The sequence below is a fragment of the Delphinapterus leucas genome, chromosome 19 (assembly GCF_059928025.1).
Source record: "Delphinapterus leucas isolate spDelLeu-1000000601 "Yukka" chromosome 19, BTC_Dleu_Yukka2, whole genome shotgun sequence".
Lineage (NCBI taxonomy): Eukaryota > Metazoa > Chordata > Mammalia > Artiodactyla > Monodontidae > Delphinapterus > Delphinapterus leucas.
In genome coordinates, this window is record NC_143147.1 from 64842012 (window position 1) to 64859070 (window position 17059).

The 17059-nt window shown below is 50.5% G+C and overlaps 1 protein-coding gene across 2 annotated transcripts in view; it reads left to right on the plus strand.

The window, feature by feature from the left end:
• The window catches only part of SDK2 (sidekick cell adhesion molecule 2), a 272602-nt gene that overhangs the window by 149161 nt on the left and 106382 nt on the right, over positions 1 to 17059 (plus strand). The window contains exon 3 of one of the 2 annotated variants that reach the window (XM_022589737.3): positions 6732 to 6838. In XM_022589737.3, coding sequence (XP_022445445.2) covers positions 6732 to 6838 — 107 coding nt within the window. Of the gene's footprint in view, positions 1 to 4594; positions 6839 to 17059 lie in introns of those variants that run through there. The other variant, XM_089901689.1, reaches the window with a different exon arrangement.

The following is a 17059-nucleotide window of genomic DNA, read 5'->3' on the forward strand; positions in this document are numbered from 1 at the left end:
AAGAGATGTGTACTGTGTACTTCTTCTTTTATTCTTTGAATTTTGAGTTCCAGGAATATCTTTCCTATAATAAATCAGTAAATCAGTGGTCCTTTGCGGGGGACCTAGAGGCAGGTGAATCCAGGTGTTCCCATCTCCTGGAGCCACACCCCTGCTCCTGTTCTTCATTGGATGGAGGACGAGATGGCAGGTCAGCCAGGACGAGGGTACAAACAGGTGACGGAGAGGTTAGGCGGTCAGGCTGGTGAAGAGAGTTTCCCTGGGACCAAGAGGCCAAGGGGGCAGCCCAGGAAGAAGGATGAGGAAACCGACGGGTGTGGCAGATCCTTCGTGGGTGGCTGGGACATGCCCACGGGGAAGCCGAAGAATTTGCCAGGGAATCTGTGGTCCCCTGTTGCTTGGTATGGAGCCCTTACCGGATCCTCACGCGGGTGGGAACAGGGTCCTGCTCGCCCCCTTCATCTTCCTCTCTGATCCTCCCGACCTCACCCCACTACCTTCCACTCCCCGCCATATATTTGCTCATATATTTGCTCCCTCATGTGACAAGCATTTGTGCAGCACCTGCCGTGTGCCAGGACTTAAGTCCAGGACTTACAGCCCGGACATCCATTATAGAAACAACCTAAGTGTCCGTCAATAGATGAATGGATAAAGAAGATGTGGTGTGTATATATATATATATATACACATATATACACAATGGAATACTACTCAGCCATAAAAAAGAGTGGAATTTTGCCATTTGCAGCAACATGGATGGACTTGGAGCACATTATGCTAAGTAAAGTCAGAGAAAGACAAATACCGTGCGACATCACTTATATGTGGAATCTAAAAAATAGTGAATATAACAAAACTAGTGAATATAATAAAAAAGAAACAGACTCACAGCTATAGAAAACAGTTGCCCGTGGGAGAGGGAAGGGGGGCAGGGTCAGTATAGGGGTAGAGAAGCGAGAGGTACAAACTATTAGGTGAGAAATAAGCTACAAGGATATATTGTACAACATGGGGCATATAGCCAATATTTTATAATAACTGTACATGGAGTATAACCTTTAAAAATTGTGAATCACGGGCTTCCCTGGTGGCACAGTGGTTGAGAGTCCACCTGCCGATGCAGGGGACACGGGTTCGTGCCCTGGTCCGGGAAGATCCCACATGCCGCGGAGCGGCTGGGCCCGTGAGCCATGGCCTCTGAGCCTGCACGTCCGGAGCCCATGCTCTGCAACAGGAGAGGCCACAGCAGTGAGAGGCCCGCGTACCAAAAAAAATTAAAAAATTGTGAATCACTATATTGTACACCTGTCATTTATATAATATTGTATATCCACTATACTTCAATTTTTAAAAACGGTGGCCATTATTGTCCCCATTTTACAGATGAGAAGAATGAAGCTTGTAAGGTTCTATAACTTGACCAGGCCACACTCCTAAGAAAGTGCAGAAGCGAAAATCAAGCTTAATTTTCCCTACATCAGAAGCCTCAGCACGCTCTCCAGTACCAGGCTCTGTCTCGGGCGATCACAAGTGCACCCTCCTGCACAGGGCATTTCAGCCATCCCCCTGCCTCCGGAAGGGACCTGGACAGGGCTGGGCTCATCCAGTTTCCTGCCAGGCCAGTAGCCACAGGTGGGTGGGACAGATAGAGCTGTAGGCTAAGTGCGTCCTGAGGGCCCAGGAGGGAGCACTGTGGGGGGGATACTGAGCTGTCACTGTCATTATCTCAGATGCTTGCATGCTCACAGCGCTGGCTGCCCTGGATTTGCAAACTGAGATGCTGGCCAGCTGCCTCTTCCACCTGCCTGCGAGGCGATCTGGGTGGAGCGAAGCGGGTTTCCCTGGTAGGAAAGGCAGTGGGCAGAAGGGTTACTTTATTTTATTTTATTTTATTTTTAACATCTTTATTGGGGTATAATTGCTTTACAATGGTGTGTTAGTTTCTGCTTTATAACAAAGTGAATCAGTTATACATATACATATGTTCTCATATCTCTTCCCTCTTGCGTCTCCCTCCCTCCCACCCTCCCTATCCCACCCCTCCAGGCGGTCACAAAGCACCGAGCTGATCTCCCTGTGCTATGTGGCTGCTTCCCACTAGCTATCCACCTTACGTTTGGTAGTGTATATATGTCCATGCCACTCTCTCGCTTTGTCACAGCTCACCCTTCCCCCTCCCCGTATCCTCAAGTCTGTTCTCCAGTAGGTCTGTGTCTTTATTCCTGTCTTACCCCTAGGTTCTTCATGACATTTTTTTTCTTAAATTCCATATATATGTGTTAGCATACAGTATTTGTCTTTTTCTTTCTGACTTACTTCGCTCTGTATGACAGACTCTAGGTCTATCCACCTCATTACAAATAGCTCAATTTCGTTTCTTTTTATGGCTGAGTAACATTCCATTGTATATATGTGCCACATCTTTATCCATTCATCCGATGATGGGCACTTAGGTTGTTTCCATCTCCGCGCTATCGTTAATAGAGCTGCAATGAACATTGTGGTACGTAACTCTTTTTGACTTTTGTATTTCTCAGGGTATATGCCCAGTATTGGGATTGCTGGGTCATATGGTAGTTCTGTTTGTAGTTTTTTAAGGCACCTCCATACTGTTCTCCATAGTGGCTGAACCAATTCACATTCCCACCAGCAGTGCAAGAGGGTTCCCTTTTCTCCACACCCTCTCCAGCATTTATTGTTTCTAGATTTTTTGATGATGGCCATTCTGACTGGTGTGAGATGATATAACAGTTGCCTACAAGCCAAAAATAGTGCTCCCAGGCAGGGAGGGGAATGCCAGAGACAGCCCAGGGAGGGGGGCTGCACCCTGCTCTCTGCCCGGCCAAGGATGCTCAGACAAGGATGCCCACCTCCCCACAGTGGGGGCCGAGGGGAGGCCCAGAGCCAGGCCTCCTCTACTGACCTCAGGGTGGGGCAGACCTGCACCCAGCTGGCCTTCCTCGGGGCCCCAGGTGGGGCCTGGGGCTTCCTGGCTGAAGCAAATGATCTGGAACTTTCTGCAGAAATCAACTTTTATTAAAGTTGAAGTTTCACCACGCATCACTGACATCAGCAAACAGACCCAGATCCAGCGAGTCCCTGGTGTCTTTTTTATAACATATCCTGACACTATATGCTCAAAGTGCATTTTTAAATTTTATTTTTAAAATAAAAACAACATATGCATACGATAAAGAACATTCTGATGGCGTAGAAAGACATAAAATCGAAAAGTAGACGTTTCCCTCCTTCTGCGTTCCTAATACCTCTCCCAAAAAGCAGATCACATGTTTTGGAGTATCCATCCCGAAAACATTTTATGTCCATGCTAGAGGGTATATAGGGTTATGCATGTGCAGATATATACAAATATGTACTATTCCAGTTTACCTGCGTGGTATCACAACACTTACACTGTTCTTTGACTTTTTTTTTTTTTTTTTTTTGGCTCACAAACTCAAAATTCTTTTTATTGGGTCGATTTGCATGATCCTAAACATTAGACTGAGGGCTTGGTAGCCTGTATCAATAAACGACAACTTATCAAGTGATAAGAATACAGTATCTCTCGTGTCCCTGACACTCGGCTGTGATACTATTTGGCTTATTTCTCGTGTTTTTAATTTCCATAAACATCGCCGTCTCCAGCTTCGACTTCCTTTCCATGCTTTGTGCATCTTGGAGACTGTCTCATCCCATACAGGTGTTCTTTGTTCATTCTGTGGCTACAGCGTCATTAGTCGATTCAAGTCCATTTTTGACGGATGAGACAGAACAGTTTTGATGGCTGCTTCTGGTTTTTGTTCGTTTGTCTCTGTCATTACCAGCAAAGCCACAGTGAACATCCTCATACCTGCTTTTTGTCACTTTTTTTTTTTTTTTGCGGTACGCGGTCCTCTCGCTGTTGTGGCCCCTCCCGTTGCGGAGCACAGGCTCCGGACGCGCAGGCTCAGCGGCCATGGCTCACGGGCCCAGCCGCTCCGCGGCATGTGGGATCTTCCCGGACCGGGGCACGAACCCACGTCCCCTGCATCGGCAGGTGGACTCTCGACCACTGAACCACCAGGGAAGCCCTTTTGTCACATTTTTGCAAGTACATCTGAAAGACCAGCTCCCTGGAGTACAGCCTCTGGGTCAAAAGACTGGAATAGTCTTACTTTGATCGATTCTGCCCCAAAGGCTGGACCAATTTACACTTTCATCAGCCGATCTGAGGTCAGCCTCCCTACCCTCTCACTCTTGCCATGGGTGTAATCATACAAGAAAATTTTTGGCAATCTGATATGTGAATATTGTCTTGTTTTTGATTGGACTTTCTTTCACTGTGACAGAGGCCGAGCATCTTTTTTGTTTGGCCATTGCTGTTCATTTTCCTCTCCCTGATGCTTTTTAATAATATCTGATTCCATTTTCAAAGATAGAGAGCTTTTCCAGCCAATCTCTCCTTCCATCTTCCTCTTGGGTCACCCCATCACTTTTAAGACCCAAACAGTTTACCCAAAGCTGTCCCCCCCCTCCCCCAGGGAGTGATGGGGCAGAGGCAAGAGAGCCTGTGATGGGCTTGAGGACGGAATAGAGGGAGAACAGGAAATTTGCCAGAGCCTGGGGACCCGCTATCTCCCCGTCATCACGCTGTGCATAGTAACGAAGGACAGATAAGAGCTGCAGCCGGTGGCAGAGATAAGAGACTTGGACAGCCAGAAGGTTCTGGATATTAATGCAGAGCCAGAGCAGGCTTGGCACACAGCCACCCGTGAGTCTGGGGCTCGTGCAGCCCCAGGATGGAAGGTGGGGCCCTTTGGGGTAGGATGTCCGTGTTGAACAGGTTAGCAGCTGGCCTTGGAGCCCGAAAGGTTCTTTGGGCCCCTGGCCCTGCCTCTTACTGCCTGTGAGATCACAGGCCAATGATGTGATATTTCTGAACCTCAATTTCCTCACCTCTAAAATGCGGAGGGGGAGCTAATAAAAGTATTGCCTCCATGGCATTAGCAGGGAGATTAGGCGAAAGACTCTCAAATTCAGACCCACGACATTTTGCACCTGTCCACATCAAATGAGAAAAGGGAAGCTAGTGTCGTGGACGCGGCATAAAATTTCAGTTTAAAACGTGTTAAAATTGCTTTGATGCTGAGGTTACATTTCTTTTTTTGTGATCTCAAAAATGTCCTTTTTAGATAAAACACTGACCATTTCTGTTCCTTTTTCTCTCCATGCCTGTATCTTTTTTTAGTTTTATTGGTTGCTTGATTGTTTCCCAGTTTGCTTTTTGGTCGATTGGTCTTAATGGTCTTACTTGGCCGTAAGTAAGACAATCTTATGTCTGGCCCCATTTTTTTAAGTGTTACTGGTCCATGATATCCAGTAGTCTGGGAACTGCTGTGTGAAATAAAGAAATGAATGAAGGAAATTCCCTGGTGGTGCAGTGGTTAAGACTCAGCGCTTTCACTGCCAGGGGCCCAGGTTCGATCCCTGGTCAGAGAACTGAGATCCCACAAGCCACGTGGCGCAGCCAAAAAAAAAAGAAATGAAATGAATGAAAAGTACTGAATACAGCGTCTGAAGCATAGGCGGCGCTCAGAAAGCGGTAGCTGTTTCATCATTCTGAGATGCTGACGGACACTGTCTAGAACTCACGTAAAAGAAAACGTGGCAAATCCTACAAATGAGGTTGCTCTGTCCCAGGGTTGGCATAGCCTGGGAGCAGGTGGCAGTAAGCTTGTTCACCAAGTCAGCTGGCAAAACCTAGGACACCCAAGGGCAGGGGAGGTCTCCTAGGCACAAGCCCCTGGATCCTCAGAGGCCCCTGCCGGGCCATTCATTGCCCAAGGATCAGAAAGGTGATCACGAGATGGGTGCTAGGGGAACTAGCCCCCTCCATACCAGAGAGCACCCGTCATCTGCCGTGTCTCGCTGCCAGAAGTTCCTTGCACTGACCTGCCTGGCCTCCTCCTTTCCTCCCAGCCAGGTTAGCGCCCCGCACACCTGCTCTCCCTCCACCCTCCCCCCAACACCAGACCCTGCAGCACTCGGGCCGGTGACGTGCTCCCGAAGCAGGATACACCCTAGAGCCTCCTTGGATTCACGCATTCTGGCCCCAGGGCCCACACGGACAGAAAGCCAACCTGCCCTACCCAGACGGCTTTGCCCCTCCCTTCACAGAGCTTCAGTGGAGCTGTCTGCAACCCTAAGCATGGAAGGATGCAAAGCGTTTGGGAACATGTAAATTTCCCTGCCTCCATTTATTTATTGACTTATTTACTTATTTTAACATCTTTATTGGCGTATAATTGCTTTACAATGGTGTGCTAGTTTCTGCTTTAAAGCATCCATTTAAGTTAACATTTATAGCATATCCCTGGTCCAGGCTAAAGAAAATGACCCCACCTTTCTCAGTCATGCAGGTCACAGGCAGGGGAGGACAGTAGCCTCCGACAGACCCAAAACAGTCCTGGGAGGCCTGGTCACGGCCACAGTCAAAGGCTCAGGCACAGCATCTCCCGTCCTTGGGAAAGTGCAGGCTCCTTCCTGGGCAGCTGAGCAAAAGCCTTTGGGAGAGACCTCTTATTAATAAGGACCCTTCTGTGACCCCCATGGTAGAGCCAAGGGCACCCTGGCACCTTTCATTATGGAAGAGGGTGATGTGGCGATCTCTGCCCTCTGACCCTGGTTTGACCTCTGCATCCCTGGAGCTGCCGGACTTGCTCACTGGCTGTCTCGTCTGCCCCCAGGTACATGATCACCAGCCTGGACCGCACCCACGCCGGCTTCTACCGCTGCATCGTGCGTAACCGGATGGGCGCTCTGCTGCAGCGGCAAACCGAGGTCCAGGTGGCCTGTGAGTACAACGCGGACTTGGGGCGGGTGCGGGGAGGGCGTGAAGCGGGAGAGGATCTGCAGAGTCGTCACCCATCGGCCACACGCTGGGCAGAGCCAAGTCCCGGCTGTGGCTTTCCACGCTCACTGGGTGCTAATGGTGGCCCTTCCCGCCATCTGGGAACCAAGTCCCAGAGAGGTGGCAAGAGCTCTCAAGGCCACACCGCTGACACGTGACACACATCTGCTGGCTATGAGTTCAGCACTCTCTAGATGGGACCAGCTGCTTCTGCTTTGAAAAGGAGGCCCTGTCACCTGCTTCAAGGGACTCCTCTGGGTTTGGCCGCCAACTTGGGGGATCTTCGTAATGGCAGACTTCCCGGGCTCTTCTTAGCAGATTCCCCAGGGCCCCCCCATGACCTTAACTTTTCCATCCTCCAGCTTGCTCAGCCCTGGAGCAGTAACAGCTTGGGGGTCTCCACGGTCTCAGGAGGCGTTGGGAGATGGCTGGTGTGGGTACCATAGCTCTAAGAGGGAGAGGGGACCTGATGAGTCAGGGTTCCTGAAAGGACCAGGCAAGCAGAGGGTAAGGTAATAGACCCTCGCCGAGCCTTTGGGGTAACAGACTTCCTCCACTGCCACCAAGCCCCAAAGGGCTCCCTCAGATGGAGGACAAGAGGGAAGCCTCAGAAGAACGCAAGGGCATCTCAGGGACCAGCGCACCAATCCACCCCCTCCCCCTGTGACTCAGTATCCCCTTCCCAGACCTGCCCCCCATTCTAAGATAGCTGCCTTAGAAATGAGCAGAAATGAGCCTCATTATGGGCTGTTTCATTCTGGGATTTTTAGGGGGAGAGGTCCAAGGTTGCACCGTGGGCCACGGGAGTGTGGAACGCCTTAATGAGCCCTGAAGCTTTTTTTAAAAAAAAGGACACTCTCTCATCTGGGGCCCACTGGGGCTTGACTCAGATTTAGCACAAGAGAGAGCTTGCTACTTGGAGAGAAGTGAGGGAGAGAAATCGAGAAGAAAACCTCAAGTGAGGGCAAAGAGTGTTTATAATAATTATGGAAAACAACTGCAATCAGAAGTGGAGGACTGATTGTCCCATAAATCAGCACTAAAGGCAACTCAGCTTACTCAGAGGAGTGGAAAAGCCCCGAATTAAAATGATGGATCAGGGCCACTGGCAGCCAGCTGGAGGGCTCCCACAGAGCTTCATTTAGCCGGTGCCCAGAGTCCAGCAGTGCAGGGGTAGCCGTGGGTCAGCCTGCAGAGAGACTGCTCATGCGTGTGTCTGTGTGCACTCCAGGGTGGGTGTGGGTTCAGGCATGTGTTTGTGCAAATGTGTGTGTCTGGATTGGTCGGCGTCTTTGTTCACTTGTGTGCACGTGAGAACGTGTGTGTGTGTGCAGCTGAAAATACCTTTCAGGACACCAGTCAGTCCAGGCTGTCGGGGGAAGCAGGCAAGTGTCTGTTCCAAAGCCTTCGCTCACAGGAGACAATAGAACTTTCTGGAGTTGAAAGCCGCAGAGATGACATGAATCTCCCCTGGGCTGGCTCCGCCGATCAGAAAGAGAAAGGGAGAGAAGCAGTGTCTGTGTGGCTGAGATGTTTCTTTCCTTGGCTGTGGTAGGGATCCAGGACCCAGGACTCAGCCCCCTGACCCCTCTCCCACCATAGGCATCTTCCTTTTCACATGAGGCTGCTCCCTTGAAACCGGGCCTACATGTGTATGGATCCTGTCCCCAGACCCAAAGGTACCCTCCTGCCCCCAAGCAGAGGGATGGGTTGTGAGCAGGCCCATGTGCAGAGCAAGCGAGCCCGTGCACTGATGGAGGGCAGAGGCCTTTGTGAAGGACTCAGGTGTCCCTGGTATTCCCTGCACGTGGCAGAGAAGGGTTCAGACCGACCTGGGGGTGAAAAGCAGATGGCAGAGACTCGAGCTAGCCAACACCCTAACTGTCTGCCCAGTCACAGACCCTCGAGGTGGGGGTCCCCCCCACCATGTACACACACACACACACACACACACACACACACACACTATGGGCTCTCTGGGTCCTGAGGGTCCTGGACCACTCCAGGTGATGCTGGCCGGAATGACCCCAGATAGCGGTGACACGCAGGGGGCCTGGCCCAAACCCATGAGGGAGCCTGGGACTCTGCAGTGCTGAGATCCAGTCAGTGTTGGCAGGCTGTGGGGTGCCCATCACCATGACTGGCAGCACGGTTGATGACGAGGTTAGGCTTTCGTGTTGGACGGACCACATTCGAATCCTAACCCTGCCCTCAGTCGCTGTGTGACCCCAGGGAAGTGACTGACCCTCTCTGAGCCTCACCCAGCTCAGTTTCCTCATCTGTAATGTGCATCTAGTACTACCTCCCCCTAGGCTTTGCCCTTCCTTGAGCCCGTATCCACCAATGCACCTAGCCAATGCCTACAGATAACACACTTTGATTCAGTGAGAGTAAATGCTACAATGAATATCCTATATTATCATTTTAAAGAAGGAAGAAACAGGCCACAGCATGGAATGGCTTCCAGCAAAAGTTGTCCTGGCCATATGCAGAGCAGGGAGCTGCCACTGTCCCCTGGGCCATCGGCCAGCCCGGCCCCTTCCCCTCCACCACCTCTCACAGGGGCATCCCTGCCCTGCTGCTCAGAGCTACCTGTCACCCTGGGCTCCAGGCACCTTCTGGACACAGTTACAACCATGGTTGTCACCATGTGGCCACCAGGCTACATGGTGTTGCTGCTGCTGAGCTGTGCAGATGTGGTTACAGGCCCCTGGCAGAGAGCACAGGGCACCTCGAAGGGGCCAAAGTGGCGGTGTGGGGAGACCCAGGTTCAGCCCTTCCTGACCACCAGGTGCAGCTCCCTGAGCTGGTACCCAGGGGCCGGTGCCGAGACCCCAGCCTCATCTGCCCTGGGCCGCTTTGCAAGCCTGAAGCTGTGTCCTCCAGAGCCCCAGCAAGCAGAGAGCGCCCTGTGCAGCCCTTTGGGCCCTAAAGCAAAAGAGTTAGAGGAGCCTTAGAAACTTCTGTCTGACAGCTGAGAAAAGCACTCATCTTAACAGATGGAGGTTTCGCCCAGCCCTGGTGGCCACAGTGGGAGAGAAGGGAAACTCGCTCCCCTTCCCCCATCCCCACCTCATCCCGGCCTGCAGAGTGGAAGCCCCCATCCCCATTTACAGATGAGAAAACTGAGGCTCGGTGTGGCTGAGGGGACTAGCCAGAGTCACAGTTAGGAAGCACCAGAGGCAGAAGCCGAAGCCATGACCTGAGCCCACACCTCCCCACACTGCTGCCTGAGGGCGAGAAGAGAGACATCAAAATGGGGTCCAGCTGCGGGGAGGCCAGTTGCTGCTGGGGCCAGGGGTCAAAGAGAATCAGAGGGACACCCCTGGACTGTAAGAATTCGTGTCCAAACAGCCCTGTGAGTAGATGCGGCCCCCACCTAGGCTGAAGGCCATCTCACGCCACCAGGTGGCCTTGACCCGTCACCTCTTTTCTCTGCTCTCAGCAGGGATGAGCAGATGAAAAATGCTTACATCTAGCTTCCGGGTTCTTTGTGTGCCAGGGCACGACCCTTGGGAGGACGCGAGGGAGAAGCCGTGGATTCTGGCCCCAGTCTAGTCGGTGACTAGCTTAGGGCTCCGGACACCTGGGGAGTAGGGGGCCAGAGTGCAGATAGAGAAGGAAGCACGGCTTCTGTTTCCCTGAAAAGATGTGCACGAGCCCAAGAGCCTTCAGAACAGTCACAATCACAGGTCCAAGGTGGACACCCGCGTCCCTAAGGAGATGCTAGGGAGACGCAGCGGAGCCTCCACAGCACTCTGCCCTCCGGTGAAATTGTGCAGATGTGCACTCTTTCCTCCGTGGGTCCCTAGGACAGGCCTCAGAGGTAGGAAGGCATGTCTAGGGAGCCACATCTCGAGATGGGGAAGTTGAGGCTCAGAAAGGTCAGAGGAGGGACTTCCACTTCCCTGGCGGTCCAGTGGTTAAGGCTCTGTGCTTCCGCTGCAGGGGGTGCAGGTTCTATCCCTGGTATGGGAACTAAGATCCCACGTGCCTCGTGATACTGCCCCCCAAAAAAAGATAGGGGCTCTTAAAAGAAAGGTCAGAGGACAACCCAAGTTCCCACAGCCAGGATTTCTACCATCTCCTTTCTCCTGCCTTGCCACCAGCAGCTGTAGAGTGGAGCCATGGACCCAGCCATGGACCCTGAGTTCACATCCCCCTCGCCTCTCCCTAGCTGTGTGACCTTGGGCAAATTACTTAACTTCTGTGTGCTTTTGCCTCCTCGTGTGTAAAAAGGAATGTTAATATTAGTACCTACCTGGCCGGGTGGTCACAGTAAGTAATCAGTCAGTACACACGAACCATCATAAATGACGTCCAGCCCAGGGAACGCTCGGGGTGGTAGAGTGTACACGTCTTCTCTCTGCTGGCCAACCAGGGAAGGCGTCCTGGAATAAACATTCACAACCTCTCTCATCCTACCTTCGGAGGTATGGTCCTAGCCGCCACCTCTGCTCTCCAGGGCTGGGGCTAGGGTGAGGCAAGTGAGGCAAGGAGGATGCAGAATTTAAGGAGGCACTCCCTCCCAGGGACTCACCGTGCACCTGCAGGACCCTGACAGTGGGTACCTCCTTAAATCTTTCACCTTCCTCACCCATCCCAGTCCTGGGCCTCTCCCAGATTTGTGCCCTGCAGACCTCCTGCATCTGTCTGTCCCTCCGTCTGTTTCTTTTACACAGACACACAGATGCTCCCTGTTCTGAGGATGGATGGGGTATGGCTGCTTCTCCAAACCCCTCATCTTCCCTCCTTGGCTGTTTCTGCTTCCCGGGGTGGGAGGGTTTTGTCCTGGGGTTTCAAGCAGCCAGTTCCACAGGGACTGGATCAGGCCGGGCCAGGCAGGCCCCACCCCTGGCTCTCATCCCCCTTCCCAAAGAGGGGCTGTGAATTGGGTTCTAATGAGAAATTAATAAGGCAGCTGTGCTAACCACTAATGATAATAGTGAAGTCATTACAAAAAGATTATTTACATGTTTTTTTATTTTAATAAATTTATTTATTTATGTTATTTTGGGCTGTGTTGGGTCTTCGTTGCTGCACGTGGGCTTTCTCTAGTTGTGGTGAGCGGGGGCTACTCTTCGTCGTGGTACGCAGGCTTCTCATTGTGGTGGCTTCTCTTGTTGCGGAGCACGGGCTCCAGGCACGTGGGCTTCAGTAGTTGCGGCACGCGGGCTCAGTAGTTGTGGCGCACAGGCCTAGTTGCTCCATGGCATGTGTGATCTTCCCAGACCAGGAGCTCGAACCCGTGTCCCCTGCATTGGCAGGCGGATTCTTAACCACTGCGGCACCAGGGAAGTCCCCTCTTCACATGTTTTTAATTACAGCAATTAAGGGAAGTCAGTAAAATACCCACCCACATCCCCAGCTCCCTTCCTGACCCCACCTCGAGTCTCTGTTGTTATGAAGTCGCCATAAACTTCTGACATGTGGACCGAATGGCTGAGAGGGTTGGGCACGCCTTCCGGAGTCGGCATCCGGATCCTGTGGGCACCTCTTTGTCCTCCTCGCCTGAGCAACATCCCTGACCCCATCCCAGCCCTCAACAGGTGGGCGGATGGCTCAGACTTGGAACCCCCAGCCCCAGCAATAAGCCCACCCACACATCAGAGGGCCAAGAGCCCCTGCTCCACTGGGGAGCCTGGCCTGCCCCCCGTTCTACTGGGCAGCTTGGCAGCCACCTGTACAAAATGAGAGCTGAGGGCATCAGACCCATTGTCACATGGGCTGGAGTTCATGTCCAGAGTGCCACCAATGGGCCCACTTTTCTTAATCCTCAACCTGAGTGTGTCTATTGAATGTAGAATGGAGATGTGAAAGGAGATGTGGAGGAGGAGGTGAGGCATTGGGGACAGATGGTGACATTCTAAGATGCGATTGGGCGTTTCAGTCTTACTCAGGATGCAGTGGAAGTCATGGATGGTTAGAGGCAGAGGCATGATGCAACTGATCGGAGGGAGAAACAGCATCTTCATAAGAAACAAACACGACCGCAGTGAGGTACCATCCCGCTGCAAAACCGGAGTCTAGAAAGACAACGTGTTGATACAAAGTCCCACCACTGCTTCTATGCAAGGATGTGTCCTACACTCAAAGATGATAAATGGGGGCTTCCCTGGTGGCGCAGTGGTTGAGAGTCCGCCTGCCGATGCAGGGGACGTGGGTTCGTGCCCCGGTCCGGGAAGATCCCACATGCCGCAGAGCGGCTGGGCCCGTGAGCCATGGCCACTGAGCCTGCGCGTCCGGAGCCTGTGCTCCGCAACAAGAGAGGCCACAATAGTAAGAGGCCCCCGTACCGCAAAAAAAAAAAAAAAAAAAAAACCTGTTCCTTCTTCCTAACACTTGTCACAATATGTCCCTGTATTTCGTTGGGTTGGTTTTCTTATGCCTGTTCCCCTAACCAGACCATAAGCTCCACAAGGACAGGGACCGGGTCTTTCTTCAGCACCTTCTGCAGAGCCTGTCTGACCCATAGTAGGGACTCAATAAAGAGTCATTGCATGACGGCCTTGGGTGAGTTTAGAGAGAACCTACTGTGTGCAGAGGAGGGGGCCTGATGTCTTATAAGGATTTGCTCATGAATGTAATTGAATAGAACTGCCTCTTGAAGCTTTCAATGTAGTAGAAAGAGATAAAGAATGTGCATGAAGAATTTCAACGCAGGGGATGAGTCATGGAAGAGGCGAGGAGGAAATGCAAAGGGAGAGCCGGGTTTGAACGCTGGCCGGCCCAGCCCTAACTGCGCACGTTGGATAAGCCACTCTATCTCCATGAGCTTTAATTTCCTCACTGACGAAATGGAGCTAATAAAACCCGAGAGAGGAGGAAAAACACGATTACCATGAAATTGCTTTAAATTGTTCAAATATATCTTCAGAGCTCTGTGAAAAGTTTTTTAAATAGATAAAATTATTGTAAGAACTGAAATCAATGTGATTTATTGATGCAATTTTTTTATAGACAGAGCCAAGTAACAGAAATTAGTAAACAATTTAAAAATGTGTATTTAGGAAAGTTGAGCTTTGTCGTGTCATTATGCGGATGAAATGAGACAATCTGTGTGAAGTCCACCTAGAAGGAAACCTGACTTAGGGTCAGTGACTATCTGGGTGGCATGCGATAATCTTTGTTGAAGAGGTTGACGTTTAAACTGTGAAAAATGTATAGGATTCCAGTATTTTAATACTATAAATATTAGACACAGTTTTCAGCACTTGACTATACTCTTCCTGTGTCTATGGCTACATAACAAATTACCCCCAAACATCATGGTGCACCACAGTCATTTATCATGCTCACAGATACTGTGAGTCTGGACCAAGCACGGTGGGAACAACTGGCCTCTGCTCTTTGATGACTGAGGTCTCAACTAGAAGACCCAAAGGCTGGGGGCTGAAATTATCTGAGGGCTCACATGTTCACTCACATGTCCAATGTCGATGCAGGCCATCCTCTGGGACCTCAGTTCCTCTGCACAAGAGCTGTTCCTTTGTCTGTGTGAGCTAGATTGAGCTTCCTTACAATATGGCAGCTGGATTCCAAGCAGCAGTGTCTGGAGAGCCAGGTGGAAGCCACATCCTTCTGATGACCTAGCCTTGAAAGTCACATAGCATCACTTCCAGCATATTCTACAAGCATAGTCACAAAACCCCCAGACTCAAGGGGGAGGGGTCTTAGCCCCCACCTCTCAGTGGCAGGAGATCATGTTGAATGGGAGATAAATAGTAAGGTAGCCATCGTTTTTTTTTTATTGAAGTATAGTTGATTTACAATGTTGTGTTAGTTTCAGGTGTGCAACAAAGTGATTCAGTTATACACACATATATATATATATATATATTATTTTTCAGATTCTTTTCCCTTATAGGTTATTACAAAACATTAAGTATAGTTCCCTGTGTTATACAGTAGGTCCTTGTTGTTTATCTATTTTATATATAGTGTGTATAAATTAATATATATTAATTAAATTTATTAACTATATATTAATTATTAAATATAATTAATTAAATTAATATATATTAATTATTAATTAATTAATATTAATAATATATAATTAAATTAAATATATAAATTAAATTAATTTATATATATATTTTATATATAGTGTGTATAAATTAATCCCAAATCCCTAATTTATCTCTCCCCCCTTTCCTCTTTGGTAACTATAAGTTTGTTTTCTATGTCTGTGGGTCTATTTCTGTTTGTATATGAGTTCATTTGTATCATTTTTTAAATGTAGACCATTCTTTTTTTTTTTAATAAATTTTATTTATTTAGGCTGTGTTGGGTCTTCGTTGCTGCGCGCGGGCTTTCTCTAGTTGTGGTGAGCAGGGGCTACTCTTGGTTGTGGTGCGCGGGCTTTTCATTGCGGTGGCCTCTCTTGTTGTGGAGCACGGGCTCTAGGCTCACACGCTTCAGTAGTTGTGGTGCACGGGCTTATTTGCTCTGTGGCATGTGGATTCTTCCCAGACCAGGGATCAAACCTGTGTCCCCTGCAATGGCAGGCGGATTCTTAACTACTGCACCACCAGGGAAGCCCAGGGACATACTCTTCTTAACTCCAACTTACAGAAGAGGAAGTAAAAGCTCAGCGAGGTCAAAATTTTGCCCAAGGTCGTGCCTTATAAGTAACAGAAGTGGGATTTGAATTCAGATCTCAGTGACTCCAAAGCCACCACCGTTACATTTACTGCTTGCCCAGTTAGGACAAGGTTGCCAACGTCAGGTTTCATTTCTTGAGACACTTACTTGACTAGATCCTCCCGGGATGCTATTGAATCGTGGTGCCCTGGTGAATCACGGCTTGCTCTGGTGGCGTTCCAGGCAGGGTCCCCCACACGAAGAAAGGCCCCGAGGTGAGAAGCGGGGTGTAAGTAATTCATTGTGGCGGGGGACGCAGGACATGGTGTGGGAGATAGGACAAGAAAGGTTGGTTGGGGTCAAAGTAGAGAGAGACCTTGAATCCAGGCAAGGGAATGTAGACTTTCCTGGGGCGATGAGGAGATACCAGAGGATCTGAGCAAGCAAGAAAAATTAATCAGGAGCAGTGTGGGAGATGGTGGAGGCGGGATCCAGTGTAGGCGATGATGTAAGGGCGGAGTCCGTGCAGCCAAGTGATGGGGCGAGCACGTGGGTGGGGCCTGGGAGAACAGAGGGGCCGTAGTGTGGGAAAGGAAGCACCACGAAAGGCTCCAAGGATCTGAGCCCAGGTGATCTGGGCAGGTACAGGTGGGGCAGCTATTAGCAGAGCTGTGTAAGCAAGAAGGGAGGCTTGGCAGGGAGGTAAGAAGTACCCAGCATTTCCTGTGGCAAGTTGGGTGTTGAGTGTTGGAGCTCAGGGAGGAGCCAGGGCAGATGTGAGAGCCTTTGCAGAGAGACTGTGGCCAAAACCATCAGATTAGGCAAGGCCCCCAAGGGGGAATGTGGCCAAGAAGAGATTCAAGCCCAGGGCTTTGGAAAACGAGAGTGTAGGCCGGTGGTCCTAGAACTTCGGCGTGCAGCAGAATCCTCGGGAAGGTGAGTCAAGGACTCAGAGACCCAGGCACGTTGAAGCAGGGCCTTTCCGTGCCCTAGGGGACGAGGGAATGGTGGGAGCAAATTTCTGGGCTTACCGTGTTCCCTAGGGATTCTGAGACCCACCAAAGTGTAAGAACCACTGGCTTCAGCCCAGCGGTACTTCTCGGCCTTGGCTCTTGTTGGAACACCCTGAACGGCTCTAGAAACACTGATGTCTGGACCCCAGCCACCCCAAAAGGCTCTTACCTCTGAGAATATTAAAGGGGGTTCTAAGGGGCAGTGAGGTTGGGGACTCCTGGCTGAAGGAGACGAGGAAGAGCAGTGGTCTTGGAGGGGTTAAGAAACAAATCAAAGAAGCAGGAGACCCATGTGGCTTAGCACGCGACCCTGTTGATCCAGGAGGGAACAGGTGGGCAACGGGGACTCACAGCCAGTTTTCGGTGGTCTGAACCTTACTGCACGTGGGATTCTGATGGGAAGCCCACACCCCGTACCAGGGACATCAGAAGTTTGGGGATGAAACCCCAGCATTAGGTGCTTTTAACTCTTGACATGTTAACTCAGTGACACACAGCCAAGTTTGAGGGCAAACAGTACTTCTTACACTTGGATGTGGACACAGTTGACTGGGAGTCTTGTTAAAAG